The 25367-nt window shown below is 39.1% G+C and overlaps 2 protein-coding genes across 2 annotated transcripts; both read right to left on the bottom strand.

Moving 5' to 3' along the window:
- Window positions 1-12773: 12773 nt before the first annotated feature.
- LOC115815374 (sodium- and chloride-dependent neutral and basic amino acid transporter B(0+)-like) lies at window positions 12774-17857 on the bottom strand. Its single transcript, XM_030778330.1, has 14 exons — window positions 17792-17857; window positions 17369-17537; window positions 17008-17139; window positions 16397-16558; window positions 15740-15860; window positions 15414-15546; window positions 15094-15234; window positions 14742-14970; window positions 14376-14501; window positions 13984-14102; window positions 13657-13756; window positions 13339-13448; window positions 13044-13211; window positions 12774-12935 (listed from the first exon to the last, which is right to left on the bottom strand). The coding sequence occupies exons 1-14, from the start codon at window positions 17855-17857 to the stop codon at window positions 12774-12776; spliced, it is 1938 nt and encodes a 645-aa protein (XP_030634190.1).
- A 2742-nt stretch (window positions 17858-20599) lies between these two features.
- LOC115815373 (fibromodulin-like) lies at window positions 20600-22525 on the bottom strand. Its single transcript, XM_030778329.1, has 2 exons — window positions 21607-22525; window positions 20600-20751 (listed from the first exon to the last, which is right to left on the bottom strand). Exons 1-2 carry the CDS (start codon window positions 22523-22525, stop codon window positions 20600-20602), a joined length of 1071 nt encoding a protein of 356 aa, XP_030634189.1.
- Between the last annotated feature and the right edge of the window lie 2842 nt (window positions 22526-25367).

The raw sequence follows: 25367 nt of genomic DNA, 5'->3' as shown, positions 1-25367 counted from the left end.
GAAACCTCTTACACGCCTGTGGTTCCGACTAGGTGATTGAAAGGGGTAGATAAACTGCTGCTATGCAAAATGTAAATCTACACAAAATTTATGCTGTTTGCTAAATCTGCTGGACAATGAAGATCTACTGCTGTCTCTCAGAAGCAAGAGTAAGGGCCATTCTGCTTCATGGTTTTTTACAAGTTGTGTTATCCAAAAAAAAAAAAAAAGACAGTCTTTTATAACATGTTTACCCCTGATGTAACACTAACAAAACGTGACTACATTCCTTCCAGCTGTTGACTGGCTTATCTTTTATCAGGCAAGTATGCTTACAGTTTTCTACAATGGTTTTCTACTCGGAAAGGATACAATCTCTCACATGTCCCTCGAATTTTCCCATACCCATCTTACAAGAGATCTACATTATTCCTAGATCTACATGCTTAGATCACATTCTGTTGCAATACGTGCTTTCACCAAATCTTGCACTTTGGTCACGGTTAAAAGAACTGCTAAAATGTTTTGAAATACGATGTGACTTCACATTTCTACATCCAGATGCTACTCAAAAGTCCAGTAAACTGTTTACATTCATCCAAATTTTTCTGCCCCTTCACGTTGTTAAACAGACAAAGACACGCTTCCTCTGAGGCAAAATCTCTCTCACATGTATTACAAGGGCTACTGATCCAAAGACTGAGGCGGAAAAAAAATGAAGGAAAAAAAAAATCGTAGCAGTATCATAAAACAATATATCTGTATCTTGGTTCACATTAATGGGTTGAAGTTGATAACAAAGAATCTTAATCCATTCATGAACTAAATCAGACAACCAGATCAGGAGCCTCTTTATTTTATTTGTGGTTGAGAGGACGTATAGCCAAAACAGTTATGAATATGAGGTGACACTGCAGTTTCCCAAACATTAACTTACATAGGACAACATACAAAGCATTTTGTACAATCTGAGGGGCCTTATTTGTTGCACAAAATTTTAACTTTGAACTACTGCTACGTCTAATCACCCAAATTTATTTCCCCTCTGATACGGCTAGACCCATAACATATGCTGACCAAATTGGATTTATTGAAATGTATTGGTATATTTCAATGTGTTATTAATATATTATTTGTACAAATAATTTATACAATGAATTGAGAGCTGGGCAGCTTCTCACACAATGATTTAGTTATTTCACTGTAGTGTTTTAGGTTTAGAGTGTTTAATAAATATTTGCCATAAGTATTTGCCAATTATTGGAGCTATAAGCTCTAAAATGTCCAAGGACGGTTTCCAGTGTATTCAAAATGCTCACAGATTCCATTTGAACACAGAATCAATATGATAGTGTTGTTTGTGTTCAAACAACAACCGTCAGAAGGGAAAAGAATATGCAAAGTCAATACCAACCTTCGATAAGATGAACAGCTATCTTACTTTGCAGGACTACATCTGGGATTGGACAGACTGAATCCCCGTTGGTCTACACTTTTCGAATGTTGTGGGAGTACAGATGACTGCGTTTAGCTAGTGCAGTTACAGGGTCAGCTAAACTCTTCTTCAAGCATGTTGTGGTGCTCGATTGATGCTATGCAATGTTAAAAAATATATATATATATAGTGACCGCCTTAATACGTGTAAGAGAAGGCATAGGTTAGTCTTACTTAGATTGAGAAACTGGTGGAAAAGGGGGAACATTTGTTGATAAAAATGTCTTTGACGATTCTTTGCGAAAGATCTCATGCCAGCGACTGACCGCGGCTGTGTGTTCGGAGGTGAACTTTAATCTGACTTGACTGGCTAAAGCGCCGGCCACACAAAGGACAACTGTAAGGTTTTTCACCTGTGTGAACTCTTAAATGCACTTTCAAATGAGCTGACTGACTAAAACACTTCCCACAAACATTACAGCGGTACGGTTTTTCCCCCGTATGAATTCTCTGGTGCACCTTAAACTTGGCTGAACAGCTAAAATACTTTCCACACACAAGACAGTTATACGGTTTTATGTGCATGTGCATATGCGCATTTAACTGACCTACACTAGGAAACGATTTGCTACATATTTTACAACAGACTATGCTTCCTTCTGTAAGGTGACTTTGCACATGTGCCATCAGACAAGACCTCTCATCGAATAGACTGTCATACTGTTGACTGCTTTGGGAGCTCACGTCTACATTTAAAAGCTCTAAACCATATCCACTTACACTTTCGCTCTGTATTGCAGCCGATTCTGGGTTTAGTGAACAGATGGGCTGAGGGCCACATATTGGTTCTGACACACCACAGTCCATTCTATCAGGCTCCACTTCAATCTTAATGTCTGCTTCTGTGAACAGAGGTTCATCCTCTCTTTTGTCCGTGTTTGTAGTTTTTTTCAGTAGGCAATGAGGTAGTTCTTCGTCAGCAGTTTTTACAAAGGCGGTTGAGCAGGTGGATGCTGAGGTCACTGACTCTTGTTGCGTTGAGTCTTGTAGGGTGGTGCCAAGTTCCTGTTTTACTTTGGGTGATGAAGTTTCTGAGTCCATCTGCACCTGACCAGGGATCTGTTCTTGCTGCTCACTTGGATGCTGTACAAGAGGAGCCCCATGTATGTGACTGGAAATTGAATCTGCTGAAATGAAAATTGGAACACATTAACAAGAGACCAAAACTACTGCTTACACACAAAACAATGTCTTTTTTTCATTTTTAACTTCGTCTGTGGCTATGCCTCATATGTGTGTGCGGGTGTGTGTACGTATGTATATAACTTTTAAAATATGTTAAATAATCTATTAGGTTATTGTACTATGAGATGTTGATCGTTAGCCTCTGCTACATAAGAGCAAAACTGAAGCCACACGGATCCATGCAAGTTATCTGGCTCATATACACTACCTGGACGTGACTGTCCATTGTTGCCAACTTCAGCCAACCTCTGCCTGAGATATCGGTTCTCCTCTTTTGTACGATCTATTTCTTCTTGGTATTCAGATATCGTACTTTTAACCACTTGAAATATCTCTCCAGCGGCGACCATTAAACGCTCCGTGAAAAACGCATTCAGAAAATCCAATTTAGTCATTTTCGCCGTTAACCTAGAGATGATGCTAAGAGGAATATGGACAATTGTATACGGAAATCCGCATGTTTTGCCCAAGTTCGCTTCTCAACCACTTTGAGCTCTGAATATACACTCTGCCACCTATTGTTAGGGAGGACTTAATGAACTTCAGGCGGGACATTTCTACGCAATGTGCTCGTTTAGCAGTTCAGACGGAGTTTATAACAAAGTGAAAAATAAGTCAAAACAAAACAATAATTTTACGATGAAAAGGGTCATAATGAGATGTTTTTAAGAAAAGAATCTGCCAGAGAATGACAAACTTAATTGTTACCTCTGAATCTTCGCCAGGATCCGACTCCGTCATGTCTTTTTACTGCAGTGATTAGGTGGGGCAACCTACTGACCTGTAACAGTATCGTTCTTGTATTACCATCAACCATTTTTAATTTTCATTATTTCATGCAGATTGAAAACCATGAAATATTTGAAGAAAAATTATATAACACAGAAGTTTTCTCTTCAGGTTCTTTTATTACAGTTGTCCTTTCTGGGATATATATACCTTCCCAAAATAGAGATTCCTGTAAAAAATTTATTATTGTGAGGATAGTGCCCAATGTACAACAACCTGTCAAGACATTTTTCACAACTGATAATGCCTATCTTGGAATTTCCAGGCAATTATTAGAGGGCTTTATGCTTTACAAAACACAATTAAACTTTTTAAACAAAAACATTTTGATGATCCATAATCATTATTAACAATCATTATTTTTAAAAATGTAATATTGTCATATTATACTATTATAGCTTAGTACTCAAGAGAAGGTGGTAGTGGCACCTTTAGCAGCAGTTAGGCCTCAGGTTTTGTGGCCTTAAGTGGTATGCTGTAACTTTCTCTTCACATTTGTCGGCTTAATATTTGCCCACTTGTCCTAACACAGTCACTCCTGATGTTGTTGTAGTAACTCTTGCCTCTACACCCTCTTGTTTGTCTCAGTTCACCTGGTGTGTCTGTTGTTGACCTCCTTACTGGAATGCTATCATTTCTTGCTTTTCCTGGTATCCTTTTTAAATGGAGTGCTTAAATGTTTCCTCTTTTCCATCATAACTTCTCGGTACTTTTTAATACCATGAATATAAAATCACCGTGTGTGACTAATCTACACCTGTTAAGAACCAAAGATTAGGCTGAAACGTAAAGAACTTTGGATGGATGACCAGTAAACAAGCTGTGATAGCCTTTGAAGAGTGTATAAACAATTTACAAGAATACTAAAGATAAAACAGCCTAAATCTCAAAGTGGCTCTTCTGTTGAAACATAAAATGTTGACACACATATATCTTTGACAGCTTTGCATTCTCAGGTTTGTGATACAAAAAACCCCCCATTAAAGTCCTGTTTACTCATTAGCCTCACCATTAATGCAATACAGAAATATTTAATAAACATCCAAATTCTTCTCATATGTTTAATGAAGTTTTCCAGGTTTGTTGTTATTACTCTTTTATAAAAGAGACATACACGTGACTCACACAAGCACGCATAACTGTTTGCCTTTGTACACACATACAAAATCTTCCTCACAAAATCTTTAACCTCACATATAGATGGCCATTTGCAACTGGTCATTTACTGGTGTCATAAATCTGAGGGTCCAGCAGAATACACAGAAAGTACTCATTTTCTCTCAGATATGGGTAAAAGGTATTTGCTATCTAAGGCATGCAAGGCCAAAGGCCCCGTGTGGCTCGGTGTATCTTTGTCCGAGAGGTTGTTTTCTTTAGTCTGTAACATCATGACTCAGTCTCAGTAACATCTTGTGTGCGGGGAGTGGCTCCTCTTCTTCTTCGTTTGGACCATCATTGAGCCTCAATAAAGAAGACTACTACCAAAAACCACCTCTGTGCCTTTTTAGTATTTTAACCAACAAACGCAAATGCCTACCAACACCAGCGTGAGATACTTACTTGAATGTAGACCCTAAATCAGGGGTCACCAGCATGGTGCCCGCGGGCACCAGGTCGCCCGCAGGGACCACATCAGTCACCCGCAGGCCAGTTCTAAAAATCACCAGCACTAATCACCAACGAGCTCGTTCTAAAATTTTATTTAATTGTGTTGTGTTTATTTAAGTCTGTTTCCTACCTTGTTGAATCTTTCCGAATAATTATTGTGATGAATCATTGACGTGATCAGTGTCTTCACGTAGAATATCATTAATAATAATATAAAATTAAAGGTAAACCGTGCAACTATGTTCTTTCAGAAGTGTGTTATCAAACTGGTAGCCCTTTGCATTACTCAGTACCCTTGAAGTAGCTCTAAGTTTCAAAAAGGTTGGTGACCCCTGCCCTAAATTCTGTTTGGAGAATAAGCAGCCAAATAAGATTAAAAAAAAAAAACAACCACTGCGTGAAAAGAGGTGTATCTGGACTGGAATACTCCTGAATACTCCCGGATACACCACAGATATTGGATGTGACCAGGACTTTACTTCCCTGTTATGTGGAATGGAATTCTCACGGATATGTACCAGGTTTGGGGGCCTGCCTAGAGCCATTAGTTGCCATGGTGAATAATTCCCTGGGGGTGCTTGCAAGGGAACATTAGCATTTCACACCTTGGGCCATCAGGTATCTTTTAACTGCTCAAAAATCTTACCTTGGATTGGTGGCACAATGTCTTGTCCCTGCTCTAAAACCCCCCCCGCATTGGTCCAGTGTGTGTCCACAGACACGATTTCTTACGGTTTATGTTGTTATTGTTGTTTTGTTTTCATAAGTAGATTATATAGATAGTCTGACAGACAAAAATGAATTACAAAAACACTTTTATTATAAATAAATAAAATACAGTATACTATAAATTAGTAAGCATATAAATTGACTTTCTCTCTCTCTCTCTGTATATGTGTGTATATATATATCAGTATACAACATATAATACCATGGAATAGAATAGAATAAAAAATGTTTTTGAGAACATAAATGAAACTCTAATTGTTGAGCATTCCCAAGAATGACCCAGCTTCTGTGGTTCCCATTGTGAGTCTATCCGCACCAACTCGTGCATGGTGATTCACAACGTATTTTTGGTCTGCCTCCAGTCTACTCTGAAGCACCCCACACAGTGCAGACAACTCTGGGCTACGGGCTGGAGGCCAGACGATCCACACTGGCTTTCCATCCAAGATCGCATCCTCCTCTTCAGACATCATATCTGCTGTTGCGGTCTTCCAGATGGCAGCCTCTTCCTCAGTCTGAAGAACACTAGACCTGGCCTTGTGCAGCTGGAAAACAGAGGGGAAAAACAGAAATTAGACCACTGAAAACATCAAATGGTGGAAAAAGTCTAAGAACTACTGGGGAAATGATTATGTTTTGGCTTACTCTTCTCTTCCTTTGCCTCATGCGAGCGGTGATCCTCCCCTCTTCCTTCTTCTCTAGATTCTTCTCTTGGTTCATCCTGTAACGCTTTCGAATAGTCTCATAATACGTCTTGCAGGACGCTAGAGAGAGAAAAAAGTGTTGTTTATTACTAAATGCAGCCTACACAGTAGAGCAGTAAATTGTAAATTGTAAAAAGCTTAGGACATTAGACATTCTCCCTAAAAAGGATAGGCTTAGGACATTGTGACTCACCTTTTACAACTTCAGGTTCCACATCTGGGAAAGCCATCGACACATGGTTCAAAAGATGTGTTGTTACCTCCTGGTTGTGTGGGGAAGATACACTGTGGAGAAGATTGAAAGATAGATTGAAAGTTCATTTAGAATTCAAGGTACTGTTATGAAACAATTGTGATGATATACCAACAATCCATAGCTTACCTTGTCTGTGGATCATATCTGTGCATGTTGCTTTCAGCATTATGCTTTCTCCGCACAGCTTCCTGTAAAAAGCAAAATCAGTACAAGGGTTAAATTCAACCACATTAAGGGATAAAGCAGATAAAGAAGTGGGAACGCATCAGAATGTGCGGAAGTCACACAAAAACCAGCAGCTTACGGAAATACACTTACAGCGACAGAGTTATTTCCCGCTCGTTTTATCTTTTTTGGAACAGACTCCTCTTGCACCTCTTTGAGTTCTCTGATGTTTGACTCCATCCTGTCCAACCGCCGAATAACACTGTCCATGAACGTTTCTTGCGGTTCAGACATCCTCTTAAACAATGAATTTAAGATGGACATCAGAGGTTCGTTTTCGTTCGGACTCGGCCTTGGACTAACTGGATATTCCCGGCGCAAAGGAGTAGCCTCCTTACTCCGCTCTTCGTTAGAAAAAACGGACACGGGAGGCTTGACATCTTCTTCATCATCACCAATATTATCTGTAACACAAACACAAGACACATTTACTAACAGACGAACATACAACCACAAAATATATAATAAACTATATTGGAGGCATTCCTGAAGTAGCCCACACCTTTGGTTAGCAGTAGTAGGTCAGCGGAGAGGAGTGGGGTGGGGATTGGGGGCTGCTCTGTTTTGGGTTTTTTTCTCTCAACGAGGGCCTCTATGAAGAATTTGGGAACTACTAGCCTATAATTATGTTAGATCCCTCATCCTTCTCCGGGTGCTTATCACAACATGGTCTAGACCTATAAAGTAGCTTAGTTATCAAGCTACGAGCATTTTTTGTGACTCTGTAAAACAATATTAGGCTGACGGTCTTACCTTGCAGAGTGTCATCCTCATCATTTTCTGGGTGTTGTTGCTCATGCTCTTCGTCCACTGGTTGCGTGCAAAACACACTTGCTGGAAACTGCGGAGCATCGGCAGTATCTTTCATCCAAACTCCATTGCGAAAATATGCTTTCTTGTGTAAATAAAACAGAGTATGTGAAATCACGTCGTTGCAATGACCACAAAACTGTCTTTTCCGTTTCCTCGTCTCTTCCATGGCGAACAGCCGCTTTTTCCTTCGTTTTGCTTCTGCAGTCTGAAATTTTAGGAGTATGTGGCAGAGGAGTCGGGGGAGATAACGAGGATTCAATCACCACATTGATATTTAAAAGGGAATGCTGATGACGTCACAAGCACCGTCTTCAGTGTAGGTTGGTGTGAAGTGGAACTGTGTGAATGAATGTAGGCTATTTTGTAGCTTCAAGTATCGTTTCAATCTAGCATTTTTTTCGGTTGCGAAGATTACGTGCACGAATTTCACTTCTCTTTGCCAACTTGACGGCACACAATAGTGCATAAGGCTTCCACCTTGTTAACCCTCCGTTTTCAATGTTTATTATAAGAAAAATGGGTCAAGGAAATTATTTTTTCCACTTTAAACTCCTCTGCCTTGGTTTAGTTTGTTTGTGAAGAACATGTTACAAAACCAATTTTGACTGAGTGCATATTGTTCACCCCTCCCCCTTCAAATTGAGTTCATATGCAAGGTGTTCAGGGTTTTTTGCTTGTTTGTTTGGAATGTTTCTGCTCGGTACACAAACGCGCTCCCGTTTTCAAACCACCCACTCACAATCTAAGGTTGAGTCCTGCCCAATCAGTTTTGTGTGCGTGCGTTGCGTAGTGTGAAAGTAACCAATAGTATTGTATTCAGCTGCAGCGCGAAATTTGCTTTGGGGGACGGTTACCTGTATGTAGGAGAAGCAAATTACAGAGGAATGACAAGAGGGATTACAGAAGATTACAGAAATTGTGCACGGTATCCTGTTGATAGCGCGCATTTTGAAGATGGCTTGCAAAAGAACACTTGAGTTTTCTAACGAAAAAAGCAACAAAAAAAAGAAGACAAAAAAACTCCTCGCCTATAAACTTTTGTGGTACTTCGCCCCAAGTAAAGGACAGTTGCATAACCAGTGTAATTAATGAGCCTTTCGAGATGCGTCATGGAATTGTGAAACAATTTCTTGTCATTTTTGTAAAAACGCAAGCCACTATTATTCAGCATGTAGTGACAAAAATTATGTGGCTGCACCCTCACCCAGACAGGCATTTGTTTGGAAAGCCTGTGGAGGTTTGGGGTATCCAGAGGACAGAGACAGACATTGCACCATCATTCCTGCCTGTTGAGCGCATTACAAGCAGATGTGTATGCAGTATTGCAACTGTGCTGGTAAATCGTATTAAGGAGAGAGTACCTGTGGTAATTCCATTGTGCACAAGGGTGGGGATTTAAGCATTTAAGTCCACTTAATGTTATCTTTATATTTGTTTTACTGTGTTTGTTTTTGTAGATTTTTATTTCTTTTTAATTCACATTACAATACACTGTTTTATATCACGTTAATTAGTATTTCTCAGTTATTATAAAAAAAAAAACAAAAACAGAACACTCAGATGCCTCTGCTATCAGGGTTTCTTTGTTGGGCCATTCAGATTCCCTTTAACGTGACTCTATGTCACTTTTTTCCAACAGCAGACAGTATGTGTAAAAGCGCTTCATGTGAAACTGTTTTTAGACAACTGTACCGATTCAAGATAGAAAGATAGAAACGTGTCAGTCAGATGCAAGAATAGAAGTAGTTTCAAAGCACATTTTGAACATTAACACCTACTTCCCTGAACCACTAATAGGGGAGGGAGAGGGGAAGGAGGGCAGGCTTTAGTACCTAGTCCCCCCCCCCCCCCTCCCCCTCGACCATTGCAATATTAGCATTTGAAAGGCCAAGTCATCAGCTGATGACTGTGGTCAGGCGGATTCCTGGAACCTCTGTCTAACAGCTGTATTTGGTCATTTGCGGGTGTTTGAAGACCTGTCCACATAACAAAGTTCTGCAAGCGGCCGAATACCTCTGGCAAACAGCAAGTTTGGCAGAAGTTTACTTTGTCCGGATATTTCCAGATTCCAGACTTTTCACATAGTGAACCCTTTAGAGATGGTGCTAGAGTTCATACAAGACCAGCTGAGATATTGACTCAGTGTCAGTTAGTTTTATATTATAAAGAAATAAATTAAGCATGTGCATATATTATAATACCTTGCCACCAAAATGCTGTGAGCAGTATTGCGACATTTACGTGATTTGACTGGGTCAAACATGTTTAGTTTGTGCTGCATTTGACTTTAAGGTCAGAGTTCCCTATCAATAGCTGTAAAGTTTCCGTAAGGTCCAGGTTAAACGCTTACAAACCTGAGAAAACTTTGTCACCAGAATGCCTGTCTCCATCTGACCTTAGGCATGCTTAACCTACTTTCACACACACTCATTTGTTTTTGTGATTTCAGATGTTGATTTTCCGGATCTGACATGCTGTTATGTCTCGTCTTTAATCGTCCTGTTCTCTTGATTGTTCAGCATCTTTAGCTGTTTAGGCTGACATCAAAGCAAATGTTTGGCTGTACCTGGTCAATGCACATGTAATAAATCTCTACATAAAAAGATCCTGAGTCACCCTGACATCTTTCTATGAATTTCCATGCATAATTACCCTTCATAAGCATTTTTACAGAGCCGGAGTGACTAAATCATGCTTAGTAATATCTCCTACAGCAAATATATTGGTGTTTTTTTGTTGATGCTCATGAACTGATTTATACATGATTAAAATGTTAAAAAAAACCCTGATTTTACATAATGTTATACAAAATATGTTAGGAAATGTGTTATAAATCACATAAGCATCTTTTGTGTTTTTATGGATTTTATTATTATTTTTTTTTATAGACTTTTCAACACAGCCTGTAGACCTTGACTCCAGCCTCATCCAGCTATGCTCCCCCTCCACCAAAAATATACATTGAACTTTCTCCATTATTCTTATTGGTACACGACGACCCTTTACATTCGTGCATACTTGAAACACATGGTCATTTAACCCACATATGTATTTGTGTTAATGCACCGGTCCCTTTTATTTTAATTTTTATTTTTGTTTTTCACTCTGCACCTTGGGCTGCAACGAGTAAATTTCCTAGTGGGGATCCATAAAATGCTGTTGTATCCTATCTTATTCTGTCCTACTTAGATTTTTATAGGAAAATCTTAAGATATGTTTTATTTGTTTGGAAAAAGTACATCAGAAACACAGTTTTTATCCTTCTGTTTGACATTCCATAGAGTTCAATTCTCTTGAGGGCAAATGACAGATGGCGAAAAAAGGGTTAAATCAATTTCAAAGATTAATTATTAACGCTCATTAATGGGCTCAAAAGCCTTTGAAGACTTCTTTATGCGTGTTTGGCTCCAGGTCTGTGTGAGATGAGAGTTAGTAAAACTAACTCAATGTATGGCAGTTGTGAGATAAAGTTAACAAGTGACAAAGTGACTTCAGAAATACATGCATTGAATGGTTCACCAAGAAACGTGGTTCCTGGGTCATTCCTCGACTAGAGGCTCTTACACTGTTATGTATTCCTGATCTGCATTCTGCTCTCACTGAGTGGATTTTTAAGTGCCACCTAACCCTTTACTTAGATCTATGTCTTCCTGGAGCAAAGAGCCATCCATTCTTCATAGGCTGGAGTTTTCTTAATCAACACAGAACATCTGGTTTAACCAGCTCAAAATGAAGGGATTCCAGTTGGTTGTTTTGTTACCTTTCAGCTTTGATTTGTACACTAATGTGTTTATGCTTACCTTTTACATATAGCTACAAAAGAAATTGATCTTTGAGGTAAATCCGCACATCTGCGTTGTGTCTTTAATTGGGTGGAGTTGATTTGCCCCTGCTTACCCAACTGGACATGCACACTATAGATAACCCTATATTTGATTAGTTTAATGAGAGTAAAGAGTCCCAAAATATATCTAAAGATAAAGAACACTGTCTTTGGGGAAAACTGAGTTAGAGTTTACTTCAAACATCAAAAGACTGTCACATGTGACATGCATGTTTAGCTCTCGTTCTGAAAAAGGACACTGTAACTCTTTTTTCAGGACATGAAGGTGCATATACCATGCCATGAGTGCTATGAGTTAAAAACTTCCCAATCTCCCCCTGTCTTTGCACCTTTACAAGACCATATTCTTGCCCATAACACCATCACCTTGTCATCCATGCTCCACCTCATTCGGCCAGTTTTCGCAATGGTAAAGAAAACATCCTCTGTACTGGAAAGGCAAACAGGACTCTATTCTGACCATGTCAAAAAGAGATACCACTGTAAGGCAGCATTTTGCTGCTAGCTGAGGTCAAACCTGTTACTTTACCACTACTTTAGTCAACTCTATTCTCATAAGTCAGCCTGGTAGCTTCCCTTAGTCAAATCAGGTTTTATTCTGAAATGATCCAAAATGTAAGTAGTAAACCTCCTAATAGAAGAGCTCTATGGCTTCATTCTCCTAGTAAAACAAAGCCATAGGGCTCTTCTACTGGGAGGTTTACTACTTACTCTCGGTGACTTAGCAGGGTTAGTCAATAAACCACGTACTTGGAATACACCCCTGGATTGAAAATTGATGCAGTTTATTTATTTAAAACTATTTATAATCTTTACACAACACAGAATAATGTAGTACATCTTAAGAATTTAAGAAGATTGTTATAAAAACATATAAAAATTCTTTGTACAATTTGAGTCAGTACTTAAAAAAAACAAAACATTGACTAATTAAAGACAAGTTGTGTGGATGTACTGCATATTCTAAAATGAAAATGCCACACTACTGGATTTCATAAATATTATAAAATAATTACATACCTATATCAGAGATTTCAGAAAAATAATTACAAGGCTGATTAAAAGCTTTTGAAAAATTATGAATGGAGAGTTTAATAAAAAGAAACAAACAAACAAAAACAAACAAACAAAAAAAACAAAAAGACCTCAGGTTTTACAACCCGTTGACGGATCTGAGATAACAAACACATTGGTGTTCTGTTGATCCACAGTTGTTTCCCCTCTCCGTTGCTGACTGTACCGTTCCCCCCTGTGGCAGTCTAAGTAAGGTCCCCAGTCTTCTGTGGCTCTGCATGCCGCTTTCACACGCTGTAAAACGCACAGTACCGAAGACAGAACAATCGAGACACTTGTTATCTCAAAGATATTTTAGTACAGTGGATTCATTTTCAGAAACAGACACACAATATTCCTCACCTGCCAGGGTCCCCCACTACCTTTGGCTACCTTCCAGACCGCCACAATGGGGATCCAGATTAGGCAGAAGACAGCTATACACCAGCCGAGGGCAATGCCCCATTCTGGATATGACACTGAGCCATATGTAGGGGGCTGGAATGTGTACAGGGACCATCCAAGTATTACCTGCGCAGACAAAAATTGGTCAGATTTTCTTCATTCATGGTGTTGTAATGTTTCTACCTGAGACCATAAACTCTGTAATTTGTAGAATGTTCAATATAAGAGTGATGGGGCTGTATTACATACTCACCAACAAAACAACTGGAGAGATACAAAACCAGCAAGCCCTCCACCATAACCAGAAGAGAGAGCTCTTGGGCCCAATCATCATTTCAATGTCTTTAATGAACCGATTAATACCTTTAAAAAGGAAAAAAAAAATATTTATATATATATATATATATATATATTTATATATATATATATATATATATATATATATTTTTATATATATATATACGCACACATATACACGCACACACATACACACACACATACAAATATCTACCTATGACATACACATGGTGAAAGAAAAAATGCTTTTATAAAACAACTTCTAATACTGTACCATATATATAGGAAAGCCCAAGTAGCTCCAACAGTCCAGAAACCAAGAGAACCCAGCCACCACAGAAATGGTCAATCAGACTCACCCAGTATATACCTGCCTATACAGAAAAAGAAGAAAATACTCAGTGTTCCTCTGTTCCTACAGCAGTCGAGTAACTGTCATTAGATCTTTATGTATTTTGTACATTTAGGAAAGTTTATAATCGCATTTTCTGCATGAGTACATACGATTTGTACAAACCCCTTAAAAGCCAGTGTCCCTGTCCATGTTTTATGACATTTATATCATTTTTATATGATTAAACATATTTGTTTGGGAACTTACCCCAGTGACACATGGTAAGCCAAGCAGGAAGAGGACAAAGCAGATGGCTATAGTGGTGAGAGCACGCTTGGCCTTTAAAACTTTTGGGAAGGCATCCTCGAGACAGGTTGTGATGACCTCTGCAGAAGGGGACGTGTAAACAGAATTGGTCACAATGATTTTAAGGAAGTTCTTCACTGAAACTGGATTCCATTCTCTTTTTTTTCTGAGACATTCATATCTTCAAAAGATGGTCACAAGTTACTATGGTTAAGACTGTAACTCATTTCAGAATGTCCACAGCTGTAGCCATTTGTGACATCTCTTCACAAATAAGTAGTTCTCTTTCATATTCAGCATTTTACATTCATCAATTTGCCCTCTGGGCAGCATAAAAAAGTGTGTAAGCTTACCTATACCAGCAAACTGGGAATCCAAGCCAAGAGTCAACAGCATGAAGAAGAAGAGGATAGACCATAGAGGGGATATGGGCAGTTGTGAGAGAGCATCAGGGTATGCAATGAAAGCCAGTCCAAAGCCTTGCAATACAGAGGGCCAGAGTTAGCTCTTTCAATGCTAAAATCCAATCCGCGAGTTTAAGCGTGCATTGTATATACCAAAATCAGAGTTATCAGAGTTACGATTAAACTCAAACGCGCTGATTAATCCTGCTGGTTTCTTAACTTAATCAAGGCTATTTCCCCACATTTATCCAGGTTTTAGTCTCATTAAACTTTAGAATCTGAATAAAACCATGCTGTGTGTAAAAATGGTCTTACCAGCTTGGGCAACCTCTGATACCGGCCTTCCATAGACATGAGCCATGTGTCCCAAAATAGAGAAAATAGCAAAGCCAGCAAAGACACTTGTACCACAGTTTGTGACACAGACAATTATGGAATCTTGATAGCTGTTGTTGTGAAACTTGTTGTATGATGACAGGGCCATCAAACCACCCCAAGCGATGGAGAGGGAGTAGAATATTTGTGTCGCTGCATCCTTCCACACCTGCACACATGGATAACGAGGAGCAAACAGTCAAAGTGGATTGAGGTTTAATTTCAGGAACACCTTCTGATAAGAAAATGTAGGCTATAATAAAGGAAGGGTTAACAGAAAAAAAAATTGAACCTCTGCTTCCGACAGTTTGGTGAGGTTAGACTGGGAGCCAATGTAATACTCAATGCCATTTCTTGCTCCCTCTAGGGTAACCCCTCGCACCAGGAGAATCACCAAGACCACATAGGGGAATGTAGCCGTGAAATACACCACCTGAGGGCAAAATATAAACGTCAAACAGGTGATAACTTACCTTGACATGTGGCAATATCACCTCAAAGCAGGTTGCTTTACTAATATGTATTCTGTTTGGAAGAGTCATTATTATACAGGGAAGGGCATGGAAATTCTCTGCCCTAAAGGCTAGTTATTTAATAAGAAAACCCACTCACTTTTCCAGAAGACTTGATGCCCTTGTATAGTGCGGCTCCAATGATGATCCAAGCCAATAGCAGACAGAGGGCCAGGTGCCAAACAACTGGTCCAGTTTCATCCATGCTACTGGTGCGCTGAAGAGCCACCGAACTAAGGCCAAAGGATTGAAATATTACTCAGTAACCTACTTAAGACGACACACAGAACTATATTAAACTTTACACACAACCGGTGCTTTACTTGGGATATAGTTTACATCTTGAAACTACTCATGCTAAATCAATCCTCAGTGCACTATTATATATTGACTGGAAGCGAATAATACAAGCTGATCTTTACTTACTCCCAATACTGCTCACTTGGGCTTTGTGCAGCAATAATCAGGAGGTTTTCTACAGGACAGGTTTGGTTCTTGTCTAATATTCCATTTGAACTCTCATTGTGAGAAGTCATATTGCAAATTTCTGTGAGGATGAAAATGGATGACGAATTTGGCAAGAGAAACAAAGACACACACACACACGTTTCAAGTTTGGGGATTTTTGTCTTTAGGCTCTAGCTAGTGAAAAGAAAAAGGTACTCAACCAACCAGTTCATCTGGCAGGCAGTGTTTAAAATACTTTCTAAGATTACCCTAAGGCACTTTCATTTTGACAAAGCATTGGCCTTTAACTAGTAGTCAGTCCTTGTGTAGAGCTTTCCACCTGAGAGCAGGTTACATTATGTCTGCCACAAAACGTCCACCTATATTTGAATCACAGTTTCATGTAGTATACTTTTTGGACAGTGCTAGTGCATTGTATGTTGTGGAGCTGTGGAACACAGTTTGGCTTATTTGAAATTTCTGTAAGGAAAACCTAACTAATTATTCACCCCCCCTCTGACAAACACAAAGCATTACTGTGATTTTTAATTTTATTTATTTATTTTTTTGAAAATATGACTAAATTAAGTAATCTGTATTTCATGCTGATTTCTATGAATAAAATAATGGACAGACCTTTAGAGGTAGTGCTGCAGTTTCCATCAGACCAGCTGAAGCAGTCACTCCATGGTAAAGGGTATTGAAATGATGCAAACAAGTAGTAGAGACTGTAAGCAATGATGACATTATAGTAGATTGACACGAAAGTGCTAACAAGCAGCATTGTGATGCCAACCCCTGAAAAAGAAGAAGGGGGGGGGGGGGGGGGGGATTCAGTCTACTCAACCACACTCAATAAACTGTGTCTCATAAAGCAGAACTGCTCTGTCCCTTATGACACATGGCCGTAAACGTCAAGGCACAAATAAAAAGTGCAACAGCCACATATGTGGGTCATAACACAGTTGGTCTCGTTTCTGGCTCAAGGCCAGTTTGAAACGTCTGGCACAGCAGAACAACTCAGTTTTATGTCTTTTGTAGTAAAAACAGCAGAGAGGGATACCAGTATACTTAAGAGTGACTGAGGTCATTCGAAACTTTGCTAAGCATTGTCCTTCGGAGCTTCAACATTACACCCAAAAGAAATGTACATTTGTTAACCACATTTAGAATAACCAAGAATATGTTGGTACCCACCCACTCACTCACTCACTGAGAGAGCGAGAGGCAGTGCAATCATTGTTTACCTTGCAGTATTGGCACGGCTTTCCACACATTGATGGGTCCTTGACTACAGAACTGTCCAAAGGAGCTCTCCATGAAGAAAAGGGGTAGCCCGGCCACAGCTAACATAATGGTGTAAGGAATAAGAAAGGCACCTGAAGAGAGAGACATTAAAGAGAACAGAAAGAAAATGAGTGCAGGGGCAGGAGAACAAGAGCAAGAGGCGATAAAACGAATAATGAGAGGGATAATGGTGGCAAATAGAGTAGATATGAGTATGTCTTGATTGTTGTGTTATGCGGATAAAATGCACATGAAACGCACAGAAAGCTAATCGGTGAGGGAATAACTTTAAAGAAAACTGCAACAGTGAAATCAGCTCACCTCCTCCATGTTTGTAGGTCAAATAAGGAAATCTCCACACATTTCCAAGGCCAACTGCGTATCCTATCATGGACAGCATATACTCTCTTTTACTGGTCCAATTTCCCCTCTCAGGATTCTCCTCTGCCCTGCCAACTTCAGGGTTTGGCTTTGTGCCATCATTACACGCCTGACAATAACAATTGACAAAACATCACACAATTAGTAGTTTGTATCGAATAATACCAACCAAAGAGAGTGAATTTGCGGTAAACAAACGTTTATGTGAACAGCTAAAACTGTCTCCACAACTATCTGTAGCGCTTGGTTAGCTTGGTAAACTATGGTTGACCTGCACTGCGTCAATTCCATCGCAAAAACAGGAACAAAAGCAAAAACAAGAAAAAAACAAACAAATTACGCTGACTTATATTATGATATTACCTCATCTACTGCGCCGGGATTGCTAAATATTAAGTCCCCTAAGCGGTTCAGATGGTACTGCCTCATTCTTCAGTCAGCCAGAGCAGCACGTTTAAGAAATTGACACACCTGCGAGCCTCAGTGATGAGAGCACCTGTTGCCCTCGACTTTTATTCATGTCCGCCTCCATTGGCTGGTGGGATGTCCCGGCAAGTAGGTCGAGAGGAATTTGGTCGTGAATTTATCACCGTGTTGTTGTTGTTGCGGCTGCTGTTATTACTGTTTTACGTGTTCGATACATTAAAAAAAAAAAGCTTATCTAGAGAGAGAGAAGAAGACATTTAATTTGATTAATTTCTTTAGTCAGAGATCACATATGTCCCTTTTTGTCAGCCCAAGAAATCAGATGACAAAGGCACAGATGTCATGTGTACATGTGGGTCAAGGACACAAGACAACCACTTTATGAGGGTCTGTTATTTGCGTGGAAGTGTTGCGCACATGTATGAATTGCACACACATAAATATGTACTACGTTAAAATGGTTTTAATAGGTTTTTTTTTTACTTATTAAGAATATACAGTTAGAATGTCCATGTTCTTGTATAAATTGACTTAAAAGTATTTTAACTGTACAGACAATTAGAATTATATACACGCTGTCAAACATCAGCCCCTCTTTACAATTCATGGTTAACTTAGAAGTAAATGCCAAGTTCTTATTTGCTACTCCACTTAGTCTCTCTCTCTCTCTCTCTCTCTCTCTCTCTCTCTTGCTCAAAACATTTAAAAACAAAAACATCCGCCTTCTGAAAGTTTTGAGTATGGGTCCTCTCAAGATTGCTCATAAAGCTAACTTAAATAAACTTTAATCGATTTGTTTATTGTTCTCAAAGTAAATGTTGAGTCTTAAATCCACTTGATAAAGCAGTAATGGAGGATCTGTCATTCAGTTGCTCTCCAAGTGATTCATGGTCAGAGAAACCAATAGTTTTCTTAAGTGTCCTCAGAAGTTTGATTCCTTTATCAAAGTCAGTATACTACACATGAGTCAAAGTTTCCAACCTCAGATTAGGTGTTTAATACATCTTTTAATGACCCAAGGTCTATTTTCTACTGTATTTATAGCATCAGCATGAACAGCAGCTCAGTAAATGAATGGGAGGGCAAAAAGAAAATGCTCATATATCTGCCAGTCAGTCAGTCCTCATCTGTTCACATTCATCCCTCCACTTCTTGACTCAACCCACATTCCAAAGCTAATTAACGTTTCAAGTTTACAGCATTTCCCTGACCAGTGGTCGAGTTCTGGCTAGGTTTTGGTAACTTACTTACTCCTCAATTCTGAAAAATATTTTCAAGTTCTAAAAGTTTGCTGTCTCACTCATACACAGAATCTTGTGTATTAGGGTCAGACTACCACAGCAAAATCTGTGAGAGGCTCTGTCTCTCGGTTGTCTGTTTTGATGCACTGAGCTGCAAAGCACATAAATGCATGGGAGACTGGTTTTACAGGTTGTTTCACCTGTTTCAGTTTTGAATTCACTCTGTGGGTCATGTTCTGTAAGTCATCTTCCATACAATTCGTTCTTTTTACAATTAAAGTTTATTCTTGTGTATTTCATGACACTGTGATTGAAATGTACATACACATGCATTGTGCATTTCTACAGACTGAGGTCTTTTCAAGGTTACTATCAGTTTTTAGGGATCTAAGCAAGCATTTTATGTTCATTTGAGTCCGTTTCCTCATTCTCTTGGCAAATGTCAACAGTTGTAAATATAGTTTAAAGGGATATGAAAGACTCAGTATCAGTGAGGAGAAAGCCACACTGGGCAGTATAAGGAAGCCACAATGACCATAAACACAAGTTTCAGGAAGACATTCATTGATTTCACACACTATTGTAGTAAACTTTAAATGTACAATAGTTGTCTAAATTTTATTAACTTACCATAGAAGAATCTGCAGGCATTTGCATGCCAGAGACATTGTTGCTTCTTAAGAAGTGCATGCAGTACATTTGTTATCAAGAAATGAATCAAAGCAATGTGTAACAGTAAAGAGTTAGAAGTCATACTCTAGGTATATTAATACTCGTTGGAGAAAACAAAATAACCCAAACATTTCAGGTTTTTCTTTTCTGGCAACATGCAGGGAGTAAAAGCTTTAGTCTGTGGATGCATTTGAGCACATATTTAACCAGACAAGCTAATAAACCAGTTTCTCCTATGCTGATGAACACAATAAATACTTATGGTAACTCATTCATTCAGGCAACCAGACTTATCATAGTGTACTGACCTGAAGAGGAAAACTTCCATGCTTGATCCAAACTTTGATCAACATTCCCAAGATTACCACTGCTATCAACCATCACAATGATACACACTTATCGCACACACACAAAACATTCCCATGAGTGAAACTTTGAAAGCAGAGCAAGCATACTAACAAGAACAACATGCCTAGTGCAGAAAAAAAAACTTACAATGATGTTAACAAAGATCTCTCTCTCTCTTTCTCTCTCTCTGTGCCCCCCCCCCCCCCACACACACACAGAAATTGAAGATTTCAAAATATATGTAAATTAGAAATATACATCAAGACAGTTTAATTCCGCGTTTGAGATGATTCAACAAAACAAAACAACAACAGCAACAGCAACAGCAACAGCAACAGCAACAGCAACAGCAACAGCAACAACAACAACAACAAAACCACAATCAAATATCTTAGGTCACACTCTAGAAGACGAGGAATGATGTTGGTTATGGAAAAAAAAAAGACAGTGTGCAGGGCTGCCCCCTGCTGGATGAGTGGAGGATCTATAGGATAATGTCAGAGGCAAGGCGGAGACACAGAGAAGCCTCAGATGGCACGTCTCTCCGATTGATTTCATTGCCATCCAGCCGCAGCACCTTCAGTTTGGAGAAGTTTGTGATGTCCACCACACTGCAGAAGCTTCCCAGGGTAAACTCTGAGAGGACAGGTATTTTATACTAAATTAGTTCAGTTATCACAAAGATTTCACAGAACAATACAAAAGTCAGTTTAGAGCATGGTTCAATAAAAACAGCATCTAACATTTGTTTATTTGCTTATTGAAGTATTTTTTTTATCTTCAAAGTAAGTAATCGTTGTAATCTGTGAGTTTCAATGTGATTCTTGTAGAGTAGACAGTACAATTTGTATGACATCCAAACACTCAGAATTGTTCCATGACTAATCCTCTGCCTCACATATATTTCCATTCAAGTATTAGGTAAGCAATCAAAAACAGTATCCATGCAATACGCTTGGGCTGTTTTTAACCCACATGTTACATGAAGATAATAGTTATGACATTAAAAAGTGATTGAATTCTCATGTAAAAGCACTTTGAAGGATCTGTAATACTTACATATTATTAGTTTATGTTTTTCCTAATAGAGATCAGTTCAGGACACACACTGCTCTCTCACAGAATTAATGTTCTGACACGTTTTTGTTTTTTTTGAAGTTTTTTTTGTAACATTCCTGTCTTAACATCACCACTGATTTGAAAATACTTTAAACAACAGTAACACCTCATGTTTTAAATGTGATTCAATAAAATGACCAATGATGATGTTTCAAACCAAAGCAGTTTCTAAAAGCAAAGAATATTGCCACAATAGTTTTTCAATATCTTTGTTTAGAACTATATTTGGACTACTTGTGGCACAGAATAAAGATATACCCATGCACTAGACCCATGCCACAACTCTAAGCATAACAGGAGGCTTGAATTTATTCAAACTGATGATCTATAGAATCCTTGTATCGTTATGAGGTAAAGTTAGACAGGCTATACCTTTAATCTGATTGGCCTGCAGGTAAAGGTGTTCCAGGCTTGTGCTGACTGTAGGGATCCTCTCCAGCTTGTTGAAGGAAAGGTCCAATTCAATTAGCCCACTGACATTGAAGGCATTAGGAGGGATACCCTTGTCTGTCAGCTCATTGTGGGAGATCCGGATGTACTGTAAATTGGAGAAGTGGTCCAGGAAGTCGGCTGGGACAGCTTCAATAGAATTGGACTCCAGGTACAGCTGGTGCAGCATATCTGGCAGACCCTCTGGAACCTTCTTCAGTTTGTTGCCGCTGACATCGAGCAATATGAGTGATTTAAGTCCCTTCAGTGCTCCAACCACTTCTTGGATGGCATTGTTTTGGAGAAGAAGGATGGTCAAATTGTCCATACCCTCAAAAGCATTAGGAGGCACTTTAGCAATCTTGTTATTACTGAGGCGGAGGTCACGTAGGGAGCGGGGCAAGTTGGCTGGCACTTTCGTCATGTTATTACCGTTCAAATAAAGGCGCTCCAGACTCATTAGATTGGCAAAAGCCTTCTTCCCAACAGTGTTGATCTGGTTCTCATGGAGCATGATCCATATGAGGTTTGTAGCATTTCCGAAAGCACTATCAGGAACAGTAGTGATTTGATTGTGCTGCAGGTAGACATATTTCATGCGTGAGGGGATGTATGGCATCTTTTTAAGGTTGCGGTTGTCGCGGTACATGGCAGTAGGGAAGGTGGGTGGACAGTCACATTCTGCTGGACATTCACCACCTGTGTTATCAGCTTGCATGCTCCGCAGGGCAGCCACCCAAAATAAGGGGTCTCTGGAGCGCTGCAGCGTGAAATTTGCTTTGCTTCTGTAAAAACACAAGCCTCTATTATTCAGCATGTAGTGACAAAAATTATGTGGCTGCACCCTCACTCGGACAGGCATTTCTTTGGAAAGCCTGTGGAGGTTTGGGGTACCCAGAGGACAGAGACAGACATTGCACCATCATTCCTGCCTGTTGAGCGCATTACAAGCAGACGTGTATTCAGTATCACAACTGTGTTGGTAAGTCGTATTAAGGAGAGCGTACCTGTGGTAATTCCATTGTGCACAGGGGTGGGGATTTAAGCATTTAAGTCTACTTAATGTTATCTTTATATTTTATATTTGTTTTACTGTGTTTGTTTTTATATCTTTTTAATTCACATTACAATAAACTGTTTTATATCACATTGATTACTATTTTTCAGTTGTTATAAAAAAAAACAAAAAAAACCAGAGAACACTCAGATGCCTCTGCTATCAGGGTTTCTTTGTTGGGCCATTCAGATTCCCTTTAACGTGACTCTATGTCACTTTTTTCCAACAGCAGACAGTATGTGTAAAAGTGTTTCATGTGAAACTGTTTTTAGACAACTGTACCGATTCAAGATAGAAAGATAGAAACGTGTCAGTCAGATGCAAGAATAGAAGTAGTTTCAAAGCACATTTTGAACATTAACACCTACTTCCCTGAACCACTAATAGGGGAGGGAGAGGGGAAGGAGGGCAGGCTTTAGTACCAAGCCCCTCCCCCGACCATTACAATATTAGCATTTGAAAGGCCAAGTCATCAGCTGATGACTGTGGTCAGGCGGATTCCTGAAAACCTCTGTCTAACAGCTGTATTTGGTCATTTGCGGGTGTTTGAAGACCTGTCCGCATAACAAAGTTCTGCAAGCGGCCGAATACCTCTGGCAAACAGCAAGTTTGGCAGAAGTTTACTTTGTCCGGATATTTCCAGATTCCAGACTTTTCACGTAGTGAACCCTTTAGAGATGGTGCTAGAGTTCATACAAGACCAGCTGAGATATTGACTCAGTGTCAGTCAGTTTTATATTATAAAGAAATAAATTAAGCATGTGCATATATTATAATACCTTGCCACCAAAATGCTGTGAGCAGTATTGCGACATTTACGTGATTTGACCTTCACTAAACTGGGTCAAACATGTTTACTTTGTGCTGCATTTGACTTTAAAGTCAGAGTTCCCTATCAATAGCTGTAAAGTTTCCGTAAGGTCCAGGTTAAACGCTTACAAACCTGAGAAAACCTTGTCACCAGAATGCCTGTCTCCATCTGACCTTAGGCGTGCTTAACCTACTTTCACACACACTCATGTGTTTTTGTGATTTCAGATGTTGATTTTCCAGATCTGACATGCTGTTATGTCTCTTCTTTAATCGTCCTGTTCTCTTGATTGTTCAGCATCTTTAGCTGTTTAGGCTGACATCACAGCAAATGTTTGGCTGTACCTGGTCAAACAGATCCTGAGTCACCCTGACATCTTTCTTTGAATCTCCATGCATAATTACTCTTTATAAGCATTTTTACAGACCCGGAGTGACTAAATCATGCTTAGTAATATTTCTTACAGCAAATATATTGGTGTTTTTTTGTTGATGCTCATGAACTGATTTATACATGATTAAAATGTTAAAAAAAACTGATTTTACATAATGTTATACAAAATATGTTAGGCAATGTGTTATAAATCACATAAGTATCTTTTGTGGGGTTTTTTTTAATAGACTTTTCAACACAGCCTGTGGACCTTGACTCCAGCCTCATCCAGCTATGCTCCCCCTTCACCTCTCCCCCACCAAAAATATACATTGGACCTTGCCACACACACTTCTCCATTATACTTATCGGTACACGACGACCCTTTACATATGTGCATACTTGAAACACATGGTCATTAAACCCACATATGTATTTGTGTTAATGCACCGGTCACTTTTAATTTTTATTTTTGTTTTTCACTCTGCACCTTGAGCTGGAACGAAGTAAATTTCCCAGTGGGGATCGATAAAATGCTGCTGTATCCTATCTTATTCTGTCCTACTTAGATTTTTATAGGAAAATCTTAAGATATGTTTTATTTGTTTGGAAAAAGTACATCAGAAACACAGTTTTTATCCTTCTGTTTGACATTCCATAGAGTTCAATTCTCTTGAGGGCAAATGACAGATGGCGAAAAAAGGGTTAAATCAATTTCAAAGATTAATCATTAACACTCATTAATGGGCTCAAAAGCCTTTGAAAACTTCTTTATGCGTGTTTGGCTCCAGGTCTGTGTGAGATGAGAGTTAGTAAGACTAACTCAATGTATGGCAGTTGTGAGATAAAGTTAACAAGTGACAAAGTGACTTCAGAAACACATGCATTGAATGGTTCACCAAGAAACGTGGTTCCTGGGTCATTCCTCGAATAGAGGCTCTTACACTGTTATGTATTCCTGATCTGCATTCTGCTCTCACTGAGTGGATTTTTAAGTGCTACCTAACCCTTTACTTAGATCTATGTCTTCCTGGGGCAAAGAGCCATCCATTCTTCATAGGCTGGAGTTTTCTTATTCAACACAAAGCATCTGGTTTAACCAGCTCAAAATGAAGGGATTCCAGGTGGTTGTTTTGTTACCTTTCAGCTTTGATTTGTACACTAATGTGTTTATGCTTACCTTTTACATATAGCTACAAAAGAAACTAATCTTTGAGGGAAATCAGCACGTATGCATAAAAAGCCTTACGTCTTTAATTGGGTGGAGTTGATTTGCCCCTGCTTACCCAACTGGACATGCACACTATAGATAACCCTATATTTGATTAGTTCAATAAGAGTAAAGATTCCCAAAATATATGTAAAAATAAAGAACACGGTCTTTGGGGAAAACTGTATTTAAGCATGTTTAATAGAAACTAACATGAGTCAGAGTTGACTCAGGCCATCAAAAGACTGTTACAC

This window comes from Chanos chanos, chromosome 6 (assembly GCF_902362185.1).
Source record: "Chanos chanos chromosome 6, fChaCha1.1, whole genome shotgun sequence".
Classification (NCBI taxonomy): domain Eukaryota; kingdom Metazoa; phylum Chordata; class Actinopteri; order Gonorynchiformes; family Chanidae; genus Chanos; species Chanos chanos.
The sequence above is the reverse complement of the archived record's forward strand: the minus strand, read 5'-3'. Positions and strand labels throughout refer to the sequence as shown.

Coding starts and splice junctions, on each gene's coding strand:
- LOC115815374 (XM_030778330.1), bottom strand. CDS start 17,857: ATGAGGCAGTACCATCTGAACCGCTTAGGGGACTTAATATTTAGCAAT. Junction 14,502..14,741: donor ATCAGAGGTTGCCCAAGCTG/GTAAGACCATTT, acceptor CTGTATTGCAAG/GCTTTGGACTGGCTTTCATT. Junction 13,449..13,656: donor TGGGCTTTCCTATATATATG/GTACAGTATTAG, acceptor TCCTTTTTAAAG/GTATTAATCGGTTCATTAAA.
- LOC115815373 (XM_030778329.1), bottom strand. CDS start 22,525: ATGCCTGTCCGAGTGAGGGTGCAGCCACATAATTTTTGTCACTACATG. Junction 20,752..21,606: donor GCAGGCCAATCAGATTAAAG/GTATAGCCTGTC, acceptor CTGTCCTCTCAG/AGTTTACCCTGGGAAGCTTC.